This window comes from Phoca vitulina, unplaced genomic scaffold, assembly GCF_004348235.1.
Source record: "Phoca vitulina isolate PV1807 unplaced genomic scaffold, GSC_HSeal_1.0 scaffold2, whole genome shotgun sequence".
In the NCBI taxonomy this organism is placed as follows: domain Eukaryota; kingdom Metazoa; phylum Chordata; class Mammalia; order Carnivora; family Phocidae; genus Phoca; species Phoca vitulina.
In genome coordinates this window covers 75,644,613-75,663,584 of record NW_022589705.1, presented here as the reverse complement: position 1 = coordinate 75,663,584, position 18,972 = coordinate 75,644,613, and the positions used below count along the sequence as shown (strand labels likewise).

The following is an 18,972-nucleotide window of genomic DNA, read 5'->3' as shown; positions in this document are numbered from 1 at the left end:
CAAAACCAGCTGCTTATGTTTGTAGCATTGATTCACTGTTGGCTACAGAGAAGGAAAGGGAGAGTGGGCCTTACCCCAAGAAGCCGCAACACACTCAGAAAGGCAGTGCCTTCCACCCAAAGTGAAGGAGATATGGACACGTGGGCAGTCAGGACTGATGGCCAGGGGTCGGTAGTACCCACGGACCACCCAGTGAAGGCAGTAAGTAGGGTTCGGGATAGGTCAGCGGGGTCCATTCCTCTCCTGAAGTTCAGGACATCTGTCCACAGGGAGTGTGGGCAGGCCACCAAGGGCCAGACACCTGCAGAGATTTGGTGGCCTGCCTCCCCGGCAGCTGAGCTGCACACCCATCCTTCTCTGAGGAAATCTCAGAGGGAAGACCAGTGTCTTGTAGTAGAGAGGTGTGTATCTTTTTCAGAGTTTCTGCATTATTTCATGAGAATAAGGTTTCTTCATCTTTCTGAGGGAGTTTCAGGCACCTCTGAGTAGCTAATGAAAAACACGCCCCTCTCCCAAATGCACCCACAATATCACATGTAGTTTTTAGCCAGTTCACGGACCTCCTTAAGTCCTAGATCAGGAAGGCCCATCTTAGATCCAACAGCACCCTTGGGAAGAAGGGAGGGTAAGGTTTTGCATCCCATTTCACAGATTTGGAAACTGAGACACCAGTGCCTGGAGTAACACAGTCACCTGAAAACACACTTGCTCTCCCAAATCTGGGCCATTTCCTTGGAGTCCACCTGTGGCTCCAGGGCAAACTCTGAAGTGAAATCATGCTGACTTCAGTTCCTCTCCTCTCCTGTGGCTCCAGAAAGAATGAGCCTGTGAGGGCCAGGGCCGTGGCTCAAGCCTGCTCTGCAGACTCCTGGTCTAACCCCCGGTTCTCCTCACTCCTTCCCCTGGCACCCTCGTGGGACACAGAAGCAGGGCAGAATGCTGAGAGACAGCAGTCCCCAGAGACTTGAAGGACCACAGAAAAATCCCACAGCCAGGTTCCGTTCGGTCGGGGCCTCTCCCCACCCAGCTCCCTGCCACACACACCACACAGAGCTTTGGAACCACTGATGGTTGCTCTCCATCCTTCTCAGGAAGCACTTCCAGCCCCTCAAGAGAAGTGAGCATGTGGAGGTGAGATGAACGGAGAGAGTCAGGACGAAGGGGAGAAACAGCAGAGAGGATGCAGAAGAAGGAGGGAGGAGGGGTTAGGGGAGAGAGAAGCAGAAAGGCAAAGGAAGGGGAGGAGAAGGAAAAGCAGAAGGCTGGTCATCTGGAGGGTCCCCGACCACGGAAGGCTCCCTGCACTCAACTTCAGAACAAAACCTGAGGGGTTCTCAGGAAAATCTCCACTGCTTTCAAGTCCAGCTTTCTGGGGTGTCCCAGAACCTTCCTGAACCCCTGCTTATACTCTAGCCCAAAAGTTCCTTAGCACAGGCTCTCATCAGTTGTTTCTGGGGTGACATTCCAGCCCATTCCCCAGCATCAGATGTACCCCTTTTAATCGTTCAAACACCAATAGCAGAAACATGCTCTCATAGATAAAATCTCCCTGTGCCCCAGCAGAGAGACCCCAGCACTGCCCCACGGGCTCGAGCGCAGAAGCCCACCCTCTAGCCCAGCCAGGTCCAGGGTCCCTGGAGCAGGGTCTTGCCCAGGGAGTTGGAATGGGGACCCTGCAGCCTCCAAGATCCCAGCTGGGGGTTACTGACTCCTAGGCAAGGAGCAGAAAGAGGACTGTTTCAGCAGGTGGAAGTGATTCAAAAGGAAAAATAAAGAGAGAAATGTAGCAGTAATGACTCCCTGGACTGCAGTTACAATGGGAAGTAAGGGGGAAAGAGGAGGAGGGAGGGAAGTGCAGGGAGGGGGAAGAGGAGGCAAAGGTCAGACCCTGGGGCTGCTCACTGGCCACTAGGTCAGTGTGTCCATGTGTAGAACCCGGGACGGAAAGAGGCAGGATTGAAGGGAAATCATTCCAGCATCGTCTGGCTTCCCCGCGGTCACAGCACCAGCGGGTCTGACCTCAAGCAAGAGGCCCGGCAGGCGGGCAGGCAAGGCGGACACTTACACACAGATGTCTTCTGGCTGTTATGTTTGCTGGGCATCAGCTTCACACCTCGAGACTTCAACTCAATTTGCTTCTTGACTAGAGAGGAGGTAAGAGGGAAAACCGTTTCAGTTGTTATCTGTGACTGGGGATGGGGTTCTTCTAGAATGATCCCCTCTCTTGGCTTGGGATAGTCCACAGTGGGTCAAAGCCAGAAGTCCCTCTGGGTGAGGACACACCAAAGGTGGCACTGGAGTGCAGCAATGCCCCTGAATTGTCACCCTCCCTGTATCCACACACTTTGCAATGTGATTTTATAGTTCTTCCCAGTAAAAAGGTGGGGTATATTCCCTCACCCCTTGACTTTGGGTTTGGCCACTGGAATTTTGGAGGAGGTCCTGATGTGTCTGAAGACTTGCAGAGTGCCTGCCAGATTAGGCTTGTCCTCTCACATCCCTGTCATCGCTGGGAGAGGACATGGCTGATCCCAGGAGGATGAGGAACATGTGGAGCAGAGCCAGTCGGCCTTGCTGAGCCCAGCCTATGCCGGCCGACCTATTGTGGGCAGGGGAAGCTGAGTCCCAGAGGTCCCTGGGGGATAGTGCCTGGCTCAGGAGGTGGCCTGATGACTGAACTGGGTTCTGATCCAATGTCAGTCCAGTCCACAGCTCATCAGGAGTTTGCCAAGTAGCACAGAAAAGGCACCAGAGTGAGGACGCCACAGTTCCAAAAGCCATTCCTCTGAAGCCATCCACCTCCTTTGTGTCTGACTGCCCCAGGTCCCCAAGGCATTCTGCTGGCCTCTAAGGGCTTCATCCTGTCTCTGGGTCTACTGCTCGATGCATCTGTCCCAGACCCCCATGCCCTCTCCCAGCTGGCCCCTGCCGGGTGGCTCAGCCCCTCTCAGACGGGTACCCAGCAGTGGTAGCGGCGACTGTGACCAGGCCCTTCCTGTGTGCCAGGCCCGGGGCTAAATGCCTTTCAAGTTCTTTACTCATGTCAGCGTCCCTGACTCGTCTGTTTCCCCCACACCCAACACCCACACCTGATCCACCAGGATCCATCAAACCCTTCCAAGTATATCCCAAGTGCAGTTTCCACATCTGTCATAGTCCAGGTCTCTGGTGCTTCCCCCCTGGTTGCCATGACTTCCCATCTTCCCTACCCCATATAGCCTGTTTTCCACACAAGGGCCAGAGGGATCCTTTAAAAATGTAAGTCAGACCATATTACATCTCTGCTCAAAACTCTTCAGTGGCAACCTGCCTCTCCTAAAGTAAAAGCCAGTCTTTCGAGTGGCCTGCACAGACCCATCTGCCCTCCCAGCACCCCTCCGACCTTATCTTCAACCTTAATCACTCTTGTTCAGCCACACAGGCCAGTTCCCTGCAACGCTCTTCTCCGAGGGTATCTTCCTGACTCCCTCTTTCCCTGGAAGCATCTGTGAAAACACTGCTTCCTTGCAGACTCTTCCTCTGACCACTGTTCACAGCGACGCTGCAGCCCGGGCTCCCTGGCTCCCTTCCCTACTTTATCTCCCTAACTCTCCAACACACAGGATCATTGACTGGGTGGTTTCCAACCCCTCCCCACCCCTGGCATTGCAATGCAAGCTCCAGGAAGGCAGGGGTTTGTGTCTGTTTTCTTCACTGGTGCCTCCTCCACGCCTAGAACAGAGCCTGGCACGTGGTGGGCCCTCGATAATGACTTCATTTGCTCCTTCCATATCCATCGACCTTGACCAGTACTTACTATACCTACTTGATAGATAATCACGTGGTGGCTCAGAGTGGTTTAAGTGATTTGCTATGGGTCACATAGCCAGGAGGCAGCTGTGCTCTTGGTTGAACCTAAGCATCTTCTCTTGTGACCTGCCTCCAAAGCCATCCCAGGGGCACTGTTAACCTTCTTCAGAATCTTTCCTTTGCCCCGGCTCAGGCCCGAAAAACTCGGTACTTGTCCTGCACTTGAGGTAACATGCCAGTCCCGAAACTAGAGCCCACAGTGATCAGGCATGCAAGGGCCCATCTCCCAGTTCCCCAATAATCCCCAGCTCTACCTACATCAAAAAGCTCCCCAAGGGTTTGTCCCCTGGCAAGCTGCTAAACTGAATGCCTGATCAAATTCAGTTACTACCATGGAGTCACTGCTGCCCAACGTGCATTCAAAGCCTCTTTATAAATGTGCATTACTCTCCATGTGTATCCAGCAGGAAAATTTCCAGTGAACACTAACGTGGACCCATTATCAAACAGAGGGTATTAGTAGGGAAACATGCATTATTCAAGCCTAGCTAATACAGTACAGCAGGGGGGAAATTTCTCGGATTCAGTCATCCCTAAGAGAACAGGGCTGGCCCCAGTACTGTGGGGATAGCTCGAGCTCTTCTCCCTGATGCCCTGGCCCTGGGGCTGGGGTGGGGAGAGGGGTCTCCATGAGCAAGGCTGGCCCACTCAAGGGGAGGTCTGTGCGGATGACTCTGGGTACCTGGCCAAGAAGGAGGAGGTAAGAGTCTTCCCAATCGCCTCGTTTCCCGTCCTAGTGTTCTCTGGAGGAAGGGAGGTGAGGAGGGGCCAGTGCACCAGGAACGTCATTTCCAGGGGCAAATGCTGCTTCGGTTTTCCCTGCAGCTGCTGAAGGGGGGCGGGGAGAGGCAGGTGGGTATGAGGGGATGGCTAAGAGGGAGGCCTTCTTCCTCTCTTCTCAAGCTTGCACTCAGGAAGAGGCTCCAGAAGGAATCCTTCCAATTTCTGTGCCCATCCGCTCTACTCGGTCCTCCCCAAGAAGGGCTGTGTGACCCACCAGGTCAGTGCTTTATACCTCCTGGGCCACTGTTAGCAGTGGCTGATGTCATCCTCCCCGACAGGAATGAACTCCTGTCCTTCTTCTTTTCCTTCCTGCTACTTACCACAGGATGGAACTTGCTAAAGCAGTAAGAAGAAGTGAATGAGAAGGAACCTGAGAAGCCTTAGGGCTTCTTAATTTACATATAAACCTTGTGACTGTTTGCTCCTCTGAACTGGTCCCAGAGGTGCATGGCCCATGCTGTCTGTGTGCACCCCACACAAACATGGGGAAGGCAGGGGCCCTGCTCTCCGGACTGTGGTTCCTCACACCAACAATGCAATCTCTAGAAGATGTATGTTCAGGCCGAGCTGGCCCAGGCCCAGGCTCTGGGGAGGGGAGCCCATACAGAGGACCCATACCATCGTGGGAGCTGATGAATGGGTCAGGAAAGTGGCCTTGGCTGGGGGTAAGCCCTTGGCAAGATCCACATTACCGGGGATTTGAACATCAAGAAATCACCTCCATATGCTGAGGCTTCAGTTTTTGAGTAATCCCAGGGAAGTTGTCACACCCTGAATTATATACAACTAATTTGTCTTTTAAACAGTTTGACCAAGTGGGTGGTGAGTGATCAAGGAAAAAGGAACACCATGGGAAATCAGCCACAAAATGAGCTTAGTCAGAGCTAGCTCGACAGACAAGGGCAGGCCAGGTAAAAATCTTCAGGAAACAAGAGCCCTTCTCCCTTTAGATCTCCACAGTGCGCTACTGACAGATGCAATCAGAAATGCAGGATAAAGTAGCAAGAACCTAGAGAATTTCTGGCATGTATCCGTTCATGTTGTTCATTCGGTCGTCGTTCGTTCGTTCATTCATTCATTCATTCATGGAGCCCCCACTAGTGTAGTACCAATGAGATTACACTGAAGCTCTGGTCTCTAAAATGGATTTTGTAATCGTTGATGCACTGCAGATAAAATGGAGCCTGGGGCTGGTTCCACGGTTCTGGCTACACTTGAATGCATACCCCTGATGCACATATGTATGTGCCTGTGCATAAATCCATGCACACATATGCATCTGTGTCTACAGCGGGCCCACCCACAACACATTTGTACCCTTGGGTACGCATGGCTCCAAACACTCACATACAAAATATAATTCACATTTGCACATGCTTTTGCACCGTGAACAGGGTCAAGACTCCCAGAAAAAAGTGCTGGCTTGAACTGGTTGATGGAAATCTTACTAGGTACATTCATCTCCTCTGAATGATAATGACTACAGGAGACTGCCAGGCTGCTCCATTCATCCTTTATATTCTGGTTAATTACAAGACATTTCCCCGCTGTTGTAAAGGTTAGCGGGACACATGGTACACATTTAGCTAGAAGAATCTGGCAATACAAATTCCTCTCTAGTCTGCAGCATGAGTTATTGGGCTGAGCTAGCAGGAGACAAGGACCTGTTAGTGGAGGAGGGGAGCTGCTAAACCTGTCTCCAAGACTCTGGGATCACGAAGTGGAGGGAACCTGTAGCTTCTTCTCTTCCCAATGGAGTCAGACTTCCCTTCACAAGGGTGAGCTCCGGCACTAACCCTGATCACTCCCCTTTCCCCGCCACTTGGCTGTCCTACTGGCTGGACCATCCCTTTATCTCCCTACACCTGTTCCTTCACCAAACCCAGTTCACTCAACCCTAGAAAAACTTTCCAATGTATATCTTCCTTTCAGGATTCTAAGCCACTCCTGCCCTAAACTCTTTTTTGCTTGGATTTTACTCACCGACTCACTCTCTATAACTCACCCAAAATGTTGCAGAGGATGCTTTTAAAAAATGGAATCTGATTTTTCCCTTAGAAAACTTGGTGGGTGCGCACCCTGCACTCTGCCCCTCCCTTGTCACTGACGGCATGCCTCTTGCTTGGCCACCAGCCCTGCACAAATGCTTTCATTACTCACAGTTCTTTGCTAGACAAAGTCAGTGTCTAGCACACTGGCTCCTCATCTCACTCAGATTTATGCCAAAGATGGAAAATTTGCTGCAGATGCCCAAGATCTAATGCTTCAAGGTACAAACCTTCTAGCAGAGGCTGAAGCCCTTACTATGGAGAAGGACAGTGGGAAGAGCGGTGGTATGGAACAGAGCTGGGGAAGCCTCGATGTAATGAAAGGTGAGATGTCTGTTGCCAGGTCAGTGGACCTGAGGGATAAATATAAAACGACTGCGCCACTGTTGACCAGGTGTTGCCAACACACAAATAAAGAGGCTGGGGTGGCACCATCATTGCCACCGCACTGGCACGCTCCATGGCCACGGAACTCTCAAGAAGATGAGCAAAGGTGTTAATCCAGTGGAAATCAGGAAAGGTGTGATGTTGCGTGTTGATGCTGTAATTGCTGAACTTAGGAAGAGCCTAAAGCTGTGATAACTTCTGAAGATATTGCTCAGTTTGCTATAGTTTCTGCAGATGGAGACAGACAAATTGGCAGTATCATTTCTGACGTAATCACAAAAGCTCAAAGAGTATCCTCGCAATACAGGGCAGGAAAACACTGAAGGATTGAAGCAGGAATCGAAGGCACAGAATGTGCCTAAGATTGCATATCTCCCTACTTGCATAATACATCAAAAGTTCAGAAGTGGAAATTCTAGGGTATTTAGGGTTTCCAGTGTCCGGTCCATGGTACCCACTCTTAAAACTGCCAACACCCAGGGGCGCCTGGGTGGCTCAGTCGTTAAGCGTCTGCCTTCGGCTCGGGTCATGATCCCAGGGTGCTGGGATCGAGCCCCATGTCCAGCTCCCTGCTCAGCAGGAAGCCTGTTTCTTCCTCTCCCACTCCCCCTGCTTATGTTCCCTCTCTCGCTGTCTCTCTCTCTGTCAAAAAAAAAAAAAAAAAATCTTGAAAAAAAAAAACTGCCAACACCCAATGAAAGTCTTGGGTTATGACTGCTGAAGATGCCCTCAGAGCACTCACTTGGAATAGGATAAAAGTCAGCTTGCAGGTTACAGCCACCCAAGTTCCAGGTTCTAGTGTCACGGAAAGAACCAACAAAGCCGTTGCTTATTGATGGTGTGGTGTTTGGAAAAGGGAGCTGTGCTCTGAATTTTCAAGATCGTTTGCTTCATGATTTAGGAAAAGTTGGACAGGTTATTGTGACCGAAGATGATGCCACATTCTTGCAAGGGAAAAATGACAAGATTCAAAAAGAGAAATATTCAAGGAATCACTACTAGTGACCGTGGAAAAGAAAAGCCCCAGGGACATCTGGGGACACTTCAGATGGCAGAGCTGTGCTGAAGGTCGCCAGGACAAGTGACGTGGAAGAGAATGAAAAGAAGGAGTCACAGGTACAGTGAAAGCTCCAAGACCCGCTGCTGGAAAAGGCACTGTCTGGGTGCTTTGCTTTGGGGCATTCCTGCCTTGAATTCACAGCTCCAGCTAATTAAGAGCAAAAAACTGGTACAGCAACAACGGAAAGAACACTCAAAATTCCAGCAATGACCACTGCCAAGGATGCAGGTGTGGAAGGATTGTTGATAGTTTAGAATATGGTGCACAGCTCCTTAGAAGCTGGTTATGTACTATGCTGGGTGGTTTTTTGAATACGGTGGGAAAAGGAATCATCAGCCCAGCTACGGGCTGTAAGATGTACAAAGCAGCTGAAGTCTGTAAGAAGAACTTTGTTGGCTGCTGCTGGTGTGGCCAGTGGGTTAACCACAGCAAAACTCGTAGCCACTAGGATCCCTGAAGAAGACAAGGACCTGGGCAGGGTAGATGGCAGGCAGTGCGGGGAGTGGCATGTTCTAATTTCTAGAACAGTGCTTTGCCATTGTTAATAGGCTGTGTGGTGGTCTTCACAAACCACTTCTGACAAGTCAGAAAACAACTGGAAGAAAGATATTTAAGGGAATCCCTATGGCTCTCGTTGTTGGTTTCATGGCTTGGGCAATGCTGTTTGCTCTACCTGGCACGTCTTTTCCCCTCTTCTCTGCTTGGCTACCTCTCACTGGTGAAGGCCTGACTCAAAGGCTATCTCCTCTCTCTGGCTGTGTCTACATCTCGGGGAGAAGTCACTGCCCTTACAAGACTTGATTCAGGCATCTGCTGAAGCCCTTTTGACACTGTGACATCATGTCCTGTTCCCCCAGCTATTTGTCCCCCGAGCTCCTAGGTCTGTGACCTGTGACTGACAGGGCCAAGCACACAGAAGGTTCCCTGAACTGTCTGATGACTGAGTGGATGAATGAATGACCAACTGTTAGAAGAATATGTGCTTTACGTTCTGCATGGAGCACTGGGTGTTATGCACAAACAATGAATCATGGAACACTACATCTAAAACTAATGATGTAATGTATGGTGATTAACATAACAATAAAAAAATTAATAAAAAAAAAGAATATGTGCTTTGAGTTCATTTCCTGGCAAAAAGAATGGGTTACACTTGAAAGCAGGCGAGGTGAGGGGTGCCGTGTTTTGTGTTCATGCTGTTTTCAGTTCAGGCTCACTTTTGATTGAGTTTAGAAGCTTGGCTTCATGGGCACTGGGCTCTGGGCTCCTGAGCCTGGAAGTAAAAACAACTCTGCGATTCGTGGAGGGGTCCCGGAGGCCCAGAACCTAACAGTGAGGCTGGCAAGGGTTCAGCAGCTCAGCATGCAGACAGGAATCAGGCAAAAGAGTCTGAGCATGGACCACAGGCTCAGTCACATGCCACAAAGAGACAAGTTCATGTGGAAAACAGAAGCTTGGGTTTGTGACTCTAAAAAGCATCTCAATACATGCAAATTGGTTTCTAACGTTTGAGTTTATTCTGCAGATAACTGAGACTCGGCATCGGACTTCCAGAAAGCAGAGGAGCTGATTCTCTCACTGTGGAATATCTCCCAACTCCTGGTTCCCAGAGTTCACTTGACAAGGTAGGCAGTGCTAGTTGACGGCAGAGTCAGGCAAGGATTTGGCTGAAGGGAGGCTCGGGGAACTGGACAATGGTCATCATGTCACGGTGGCAGGCAGAGAGCCCACGTCTGAGGACTAGAGCCACCAGCTCTACCTGTCACTGCACAAGGGGTTCCCCCTATAACAGGGAGTCAAAGTGACTGGTGTAGTCTGAGGCCTGAGGGTTCCATTTCCTGAGCACCTGCCATGGGTCAGATATTTTAGCAGGACCTCCTTCAATTTCCAATAGCCCCGTGGGGGTCAGTATTATTCCCTCTCTACGGACCAGCAGGGCAATAGTGAGCTGTGGGGTATGCTCTCTTCCTAGCCAGGGAAGACCCTCACCAGTTGTGGTCATCGGCCACTGGGGGCATTTAAGAAAGGCTTGTCTCGATGTCATTCCTTGCAGGCTTGAAAAGAAAGCAAGAAAGCAATTAGCACTGCGAGGTCTGAAAATAGTCCTCGCCTGGAGGCAGAAGGATTGATTACATAACCTCAGTGGTCTCCCAGAACTGGAAGGAATTTCAATTTCTGTGGTGGCCAAACACTTTAGGTGCAGGAACCTGTGATTACACTTCTAGGTAAATGCCCACTACACAAAACAAATTAAAGAGGAACTGCTCTGGTTCAAGTCAGTGGTGTGGGGGTGGGGTGAACCTGGAGCCCCACTCACTCAGGCCCTATCAAAATAGCTGCGGGGAGAACCCCTTTGGCCTCCAAGGAACCCACTTTGAAAACCACTTTTTTGGGTTCCCTCCTTTCATGCTACATACATCTGAGGAGGACTCCTGCCTTGGGAGGGGATCGGAGGCCTCTGCCTCTACTTTGCCTTGAGTCTTCACATCTCTCTCTCCAGGGCAGACCCTTCTCTGAGCTACAGACTGGCAGACCAGCCAGCTACCTGCTAGACGGCCCCCAAGCCCTGATAGGCTAATACTACGCCAGGATCAACGTGTTCCAAGCAAATCCACCCTCATCTGCCTCTGCCCCAGAGCATGAGCAGGGAGGAGAGGCAGAGGGAGAGAGAGAAAAGCAGACTCCCTGCTGAGCATAGAGCCTGATGTGGGACTCAATCCCAGGACCCTGGGATCATGACCTGAGCCGAAGGCAGACGCTTAACTGACTGAGTCACCCAGGCGCCCACAGGTCTCCCTCTTTTTAAAGACTTCTGATCTCCTGTCTTCAGTGCAGCTTCTGACAGTGTGAGTCCTGCCTCCCTCTCCGGCCTCGGAGCTCACTGCCTAGACTGCTGCCCTGAGCTCTGGGCGGCGGGCTTCACGCTCAGGCAGCAAACATTTTCGGAGAGAGGGCTGGGAGCACGTGTGTTGGGCTGTGGGCCATGTCTCAGCTGCACACTGCCCAGCTCTGGCCTGGTAGCGCTCCGGAGGCTCTCTACACTGAGACTTGACTAAAAGCAAGGCTGTGTTCCATAAACCTTTATTTATGGATGCAGCAACTTGATTTTTCATACAGTTTTCATGTGTCATGAAACCTTCTTATTCTGATTTTCTTCTTCAATCTTTAAAAATGTAAAAGCCATTCTCAGCTTGAGAACCATATGGAAGCAGTCAGACGGCGCGGTCAGGCCTGTGGGCTGTGGTTGGCCGAGCTCCGCCCTGGACATGCAGGTCTCTGGGGCTCCTCAGACTTAGCCCTTTCAGGTTTTCTTGCCTTCCCTCTACCCGGAATGTTCCTCACGATCTGCGTGGCATCCTTCTGAGGCCCACATTGATGCCGCTGCCACTTTTTCTTCTTCTTCTTCTTTTTTTTTTTTTTTTTGGCTTAAGTGCTTCCAGCCAAACTAATTGCTCCTTTATCTCTAATCCTAGAACCCTTTCCCGGGCCTCAATTATAGCTTTTATCTGGCTGCACACAACTTACAGATTTTTGCCTGTTCCTCTCTTTAACCTGTTCTCCTTGACAGCAGGGCCTGGCCTAGCCGCGTCCCCCTTTCTGCGCTGTCACGTGGCCATGTCACACCAAAACACTTGCAATTCAACACTCTCGCCCACCGTCCGACAGCCGGCCAGACACACAGTCACACTAGAACTCTGGTCCCCTGATTCCCTGAGGTAGTATTTAAAATCCTGTTTGGCCAGGAATACCCCTAAATTCTCATTGGACTGAGATGGGAATGGAATATGCCATGTTGTAGGTTATTCATTTATTTATTCAATGTATGATTTGGTTTCTGGGGAAAAAAATTTGTCCATCAATCCATTTAGGGGTTTATAATGACTAGCCCCAAAGTGCCATAAATCACTTGAGACTAATGCCATCAAGCTGAGGGTGGCAGAAACTGACCCCATGCTGATGTGTCCCCAGCTCCAGTCCCCACACTTCTCTGGCCTGCTCTGTGGACTGCTGGCGCAAGGGGGCCCACTGGTAAGGCTCCTAGCCTCGCAGGGTATACAGCGGGCCACAGCAGCGCCTCTGTTCCCCTGTTTCTGGCTCCTTTTGGGTTGGCAGATGGGAGGCACAGTAGACAGGAGGAGAGAGAAGAGAGAGATGTGGTTACTGATTCTGGGCTCCTCCTCCTGCTCTGGTTACTGATTCCCAGGCCCCCTCCCCAAGCACTGTGGGTTGGCGGGGGCCAGGCTCCTCAGTTCTGCCAGGTGGTGCTTCTTCTACTCCCTCTGGCCCTTTCCCCCCAACTGTGGCGAAGGCCTCCCTGCTGCATGGTCCCTGAGGGCCTCATCATCCTTGTAGGGTCCTTTAATCTCATCCTATTTTCTGTAAAAGGTCCCATCACTAAACCTTCTTCAGTGAAAGCCAGGCAGGATGCCTTCTGTCTCCTGTTAGCCCCTTGACTAAAAGCTGTCTCTGCCATGCTTTGGGGCTGTGTTTGCAAGCTGCAAAACTGAGATTATTTTAGTCATTCCCAAGTTTCCTTTCCTTCCGAGCAGTGGTTCTCAATGGGGGGTGATTTTGTACGCAGGGGTCATTTGGCCACGTGTGGAAATTTTTTGGTTATCATGACTGTGTGTGTTGAGGGGAGACACTGCTGGCCTCTAGCATCTAGTGGATGGAGGCCAGGAACGCTGCTAATCACCCCAAAATGCACTGGACAGTCCCCTACAACAAAGAACTCCCCACGCCACAATGTCAACAGTGCTGAGGCTGAGGAACCTTGCTTGAGTCGCCAACTGATTATTGCATATGCTTGCACTATGTGCCCCAGTCTGGAAAACACTAGAAAAAGAAGTTCCTAGGGTAGAATCATTTATTAACACAATATATATACCACCATACATACGCATGCCGACTGCAGATGAATACCACTGGGGTGCAAATCCTGCCTCCAACACTCCATCGATGAGACCTTAAGCCAGTTACGCACTCTCTCTGAAACCCTGGCTTCTCACCTGTAGGCTAATGGGAGGACCTCCTTCCCACAGCCGCTGCTAGGACTGGATGAGTAATAAATGCCAAGTGCTTGAAGCCTAGAAAGCCCTCTGGAAACACTGGCCCACGTGAACTCGCAGACCCCATTCAGGGCTGTATTCAGGGAGACAGAAGAGGGTAAGACAGGGTCTGCTTCTGAGAAGTTCATCACTAAAGCAGATTTTCAGACTGGGGGTTGTTCCCTGCTGTAGACTTGTGAAATTCATTTAGAGGTTGCAGTTAACATTAAAAACTGGAAATTTTCAGGGTGCATCATGATTTGTAAGGGAAAATGCCACTTGGTGACATTTTCTTTATAGTTCTATAGATAGATGTGTGTACTGGGTTGTGCTGGAAAATGTACTTTTTTATGGTGGGATGAGATTAACAAATAAAGTTTAAAAGCTACCAGTTAAATAGGAAAGGTAAGACACTCGAGGCACCAGAGAAGGCCCTCTGGTTTTGCAGAAAACTCACATGAGCCTGTGAATGAATTCAAGCTTCACCACCTACAGCCTGTGTAATCTGTGTGTGTTGGGCTTGTTACAAAACTCTCTGAGCCTTGGCTTCTTCAGCTGCAATGTGGGAATTAAAAATACATTTTGCACTGCACTGGGGCGGGGGGGGGCGGCGGGGCAGTGGGGGACAGAGCCTCATCCAGGGGTACAGAGCCTCCTGCAGAGCAGGTGTGCTCCTGATCTTCTAGAGGCTCCCGTGGCTCAGTTCTTGTCGCCCATTGTCTGGCATCAAACTGTAACCCGCGACCATGCCAGACAGGCCTTCAGGGACCCGAAATTGTAGAGATCCTGGTACCTATTTAATCAGATGAAATGATAATATTCATCTCTGCTTTTCTATTTTGGAAAATACAACAAAAAGATCCAGACAGGTGCTTCGCTCCCACAAAAGCCCATCGCCCGCAGTGGCAAAATGTTTCCAGGAAAGCTCTCAGAGTGAGGCTTTGTGAAGCTTGTCAGACCAGGTTGGCTTTTGGGTTTATTTTTTAAATATTTCAAAGGTGTCCTGCCACCCAACGCTAAGGAAATGAGGCTGTTTAGGAAAGGTCCAGATTTTAAAGGTAATGCCTCTGCTTCTAGTGCCACTGTTATCCTAGTTTCTGGCTGGAAAGCCTGGCCCCAGGGGCCTCGTGGCGGGGGCTGCCCCCTGTCCCTGCCACCTCCAGGCGAGTGATGGGCTGCTACTGTCCGGAGCCAGAGCCTCTGAGCTGGGGTTGGGAGGGACAAGCTGCCCCGCTCTCCACCGTGAGAATCCGCGCGCCCCCTTCCCCCCCCCAACCCCAGCACACCCTCACTGGGAGGCACTTCTTGCTTTTTATCAGCCTTACATGGTCCCATTCTCTGCACACCACTGGTTTTCCTCACTCACTCACTTACAACCTGAGCCCACCCCACCTTTCATTCCCCAGAGCCTTCTGGGGCCTTCTGCTTAATAGGTGTGCAATCCAAGTTTGCTGTCGAATCAATCAGAACCAATATCGGCTTGTAATTGGTAGCAGTTAAGGGCTTAATGAGCAAGTTCTAAAGCCCACCCTTGGTGTTTATAAATTTTGTGTACTTAGAGCAAACTCAAGGTTGAAAGGAATGTCCTCATTTGCTCCCATACATCCACCGGACTTTGGATCTCCTCCAGGGCTGAGGAGCTCCCCACCTTGGGGTGAGCCAATTCTTTAGGATTGGAGCAGAAATCTGCGATTCCCCCCTGCCATTCCTGGTCTGGGCTCTGGCTGCCAGGCAGCAATTCACAGATTGGAGCACCTGAGCTAGAGCACTCCTAGAGCTCCCAGCCTGCATGTGTAATGCATTCGTGTGCTACATAACACGAAAGAGAGTTGAAATACGGCTCCTCTTCCACTTTACACGGCGGGAGGGGAAACACTGGTGGTTAGAGAGGTTGGGCTCTGGATTCAAAAGGCAGGAGGAATTCAGATGGCCTTGGGAAACTGGCTTAATTTCTCTGGGCCTCAGCTTCCTTGTCCATATAATGGGGATGGTGATAGCACCGACTTCACAGGCGAATGATGAGGGTTAAATGAGACGATGCTTATCAATTGCCCAACACAGTGCCTGGCTCTTTAAAGGCACTCAGTATTACGATCAGCCTGACCTGAGGAGGGGCCTGGAAAGGGGCAGCTCGGGCTACACAACCCCGTCGCTGCCTTGGGCAACAGGCCACTGTGGCAGGTGCAGAGATGCAGATGTGGACACCCTAGGCCTGCAAATAAGAACAGGACGATAGAGGCGCGCCCACCCTGAAGTCACCCCGGACCCAGTCTGGGAAGAAGATGAGCTCCCAGGAGTCACTACGGCCCCCGGAGGAAGCATGGCGGCCCCGCCTACCTTGGTATTGGGCACTGAAGCCGCGCTGCCGGTGGTTGCCGTCCGAGGTAAAGTGCAGCCGCAGCCAGTTCTTGCTGCTGATGACAGGGGCTGGGAGGCTGGCTCCGGTGAACCTGCGGGCACACGACATGGGCAGGGTTAGGGGTGAGACGGGCAGGCATCCAGGCGTGTCCCCACTTCCCAAGTGAGCTGGGGCCTCAGCCCAGGCCTGGAGCGGGAAGGAGGGGCAGTGCCACCCCGGCTGCCCTCCAGCAACCTGGGGCCTGAGCAGATTCAGGGGGCTCTTCAGGGGCCCTTCCCACCACTGAGTTACCTTGAGATGCTGTGGAGAGGGTGCGTCCCTCAGGCCAGGAGCAGAGGCCCATCCCCTCCCCCCCCCAGCCAGGAGTGTTGGCAAGTGTCACTCCCTTGTGCCACGGACCGCAGTTGCAGGAGAGAGGCCCAGCCTTCCCAGCAGAACCCACCCACCCCCACCTAAGATCCTGATCCCCCAGCAAAAGTCCAGCCCACGACCCCCGCGCTGAGGATCGGTTACCCCTAGTGAGCTCCCAAGGAGTCCGTGGAAAGGGCCTAGGCAGGCACTCCAGGCAGTGCGGCCCTTCAGGGGTCTGAGAGCCCATTCTGGGGTCACTCACTAGGCCCCAGGTCTCCTCTGGCTCCTCCTTTATTGCTGCTGCCTCCATAAGAGGCATCCCCTTCCCTGCTGGGTCCCTCCTCCCTTAGATTAGCCTCTTCTGGCTCCCAGCCAGTCCAGCCCAGAGGGCGGGGCACCAGGGTCTGTCCCCTGTCACTGTTCACTGCCCTAGCCTCTTGGCCAATTGCCATCCTGAGCCACCTTCCAGGTCAACCAGATCCTTCCTCCTGGAGCACAGGAACCTTCAGCGGCTCCCCAGTAGCTACATAAGACCCACCACCTTTCAAACTTCCCACCCTGTCCCCTGCAGGAACGAGCCTCTGCTTAGCGCTGCCACACTCAAGCTAAACCGTGATCCCCCCCACCCCCTGCGTGTTCCCTGCATCCCAGGAACCCCCTCCATCTTACCTTCCCTCCCCTACCCCACAGCCTCCCAGCTGGCCCATTGCACTGGTGTTTTCTCTCTCTTCCTCCCCGCACAAGAATCCGGTACAAAGCTTCCTGATGCCTCCCCTCTGACAGCATCACTTCTCCCTCTTGTCTGCCCCCACCCCCGCGGGGACACGCCACAGGCATCTCCTAAGCACACATGCTTTGTCCTTTCCTAGGTCTTTGCCTTTTCTGCCTGGAACGGAGCCACCTGTAGCCCTCTCTCCCGCACCCCCTGTGTCGCCTGAGATGACTTGGGGAAGCCCTCAATCATCACGTCCCAGGAAAGCCTACCTCCCCTGCTTGGCTTCGAAGCCATATGGATTTGCATTCAGATCCAGCTTCAGCACTTAGCAGCAGTGTGACCTAGGACTAGTTACTGAACCTTTCTGAGGATGAGAATACGAATAGCAGCCTGAAGACCTGTGGGCAAAGAACTAGCCCAGTACCAGACACATAGGAGCTCAAGAAATCTCATTTTCCTTTTCCCTCCTCCGTCATGCCACAGCACTGCATTCGGATTATGATTCCCTATCTAGGTGTGTGTCTCCCTTTGATACCTCCTCAAAGAGGGTGCTGTAGCCTGGTGGTGAAGCTAGGGCTCTAGAGGGATCAGCTGTGTTATCTTCGCAAAAATTACTTCAGCTCTCTGTGACTTTATCTCTAAAATGGGGACAATGACAACCATTCCTTCAAAGAGTTGCAAGGATTAAATGAGGCAATACATAACAAAGACCTTAGCATGGTCCCTGGCAAATAGAGAGCTTTTGGTAAATGGTGGTTGCTCTTTTCTTCTTGTCCACTTGCATTCTTCATCTCTGTACCAAGCACCTAGCACAATGGTTGGTACAAAGCAGGGACATGAGGATTCCAATACAAAATAGGTGGTGCACTAGTATGAGAATAATTCCAGGAGTTCCATGAATGGACTCTTTATAAAGGGAAACCACCAGGGATGGGGCAGTATCCATACAGCCTGTTACCACTCGAGGGCCTGGAGAGGAAACTGTATCCCTGAAAAAGAAGGCTGTATGGAAAGGGCCACCATGTAGGACCCAGATCTTCAGGCAGTTTGTGCAAGTCCCACCAGGAGGGATCAAGGAATGGATACCCGGAACTCACTTTCCTCCCTCCCCTCCTCCAATCTCCTACTGATGCTTCTGTTGATCTATCCCAATTGAAAGCCAGAAGCAAAGGAGCATACTGATGTAGCCTCACCCAAAGCTAAGTCTTCCTAGACATGGAACTGAGTGGAGAAGGTTGGGGAGAGGATTTGGAGGGGCAAATGGAAGAGATCCGACACGGTGGGTCCCTATAAATATGTATTAAACAAAGGAACTAACCAAGTGGCTTCATACCCTGCAAAACTGAATTTTTACTATAATGAAAATGCTGACACACACCAAACTCCAATAATACAACCCACATTGCCATGGTAAGAGCTATTATAGAAACCAATTACCGTATTTTACCAGATCCCATTTAAAATAGTTTATTACCGGCTGAGTCATTTAAGTTTTCTAAGGAGCCACAAACAGTATTGTGGGTTTTTTTTCCCCAGGCCAAATTCAATTCTATCTCAATGACAAAGCTTGGAGACTATTTACGTAAGGGAAGTAGAAATAGGGAGAATTTACCTGAATAGTTCAGAACCAAAGGCTGTTTATTGCAAAATGGAATGTGGGGAGGGTGCCCGGGTCCCGGGAGCAGGATGAGAGTAATGTTGGAGATGGTAAGTGGAAGTCAGTGAGGCTTCTCCAGCCCCGGTATCTGCTTTAACTCCAGCTGTCCAGCCTGGAGAAGCCCCAACGGGCATCTGTCTTCCATCTCTCCCAAACCTTTACCCATCCCTAGGGCTCCTGCTAACTGTTCGTTCCTAAGGCTTAAACTCTCAGGGCCCTGTGGTGCCTACACACCTTTACTCTGTTCTGCTCCTGCCTCCTTGCACGTAAATGTGCATTGGAAAGTTTTCTTGGCAACTATCTCAAGAATTGGGGGCTTCTGTGTTGGGAGTCATCACATCAGACTCTGCCATTGAGATGGTGCTGTGCCTCACTGAAAACTCTCCAACAAACCAGTGACACACACAATGACATGGATGACTCTCAGAAGCTGATTATACTGATAAAAGAGGGCATATGGTATGGTTCCATTTATATGAAACTCTGGAAAAGACTAATCTATAGCGAGAGAGAGTAGATTAGCCATTGCCAGAGCTGGGGGTGAGAGATACTGGTGGGGGGCCCACGGGAGGTAGTACAAGGGACCCTCCTAGGGTGATGGAAATGTTCTACATTCTAAAGGAGATGGTGGTTATGTGGCATGTACACGTTGGTCAAAGCTTTAAAAACTATACATTTAAAATGGGTCACTTTATTTTTTGCAAATTATGCCTGA

The 18,972-nt window shown here is 51.0% G+C and overlaps 1 protein-coding gene across 5 annotated transcripts in view; it reads right to left on the bottom strand.

Moving 5' to 3' along the window:
* CSMD2 (CUB and Sushi multiple domains 2) overlaps window positions 1-18,972 on the bottom strand; it is a 583,106-nt gene that overhangs the window by 294,355 nt on the left and 269,779 nt on the right. For all 5 annotated transcript variants that reach the window (XM_032388322.1, XM_032388331.1, XM_032388357.1 and 2 more), the window contains exons 6-7: window positions 15,513-15,625; window positions 2,066-2,143 (exon numbers count right to left, since the gene is read on the bottom strand). In XM_032388322.1, the coding sequence (XP_032244213.1) occupies window positions 2,066-2,143; window positions 15,513-15,625 (191 nt within the window). The remainder of the gene's footprint in view (window positions 1-2,065; window positions 2,144-15,512; window positions 15,626-18,972) is intronic.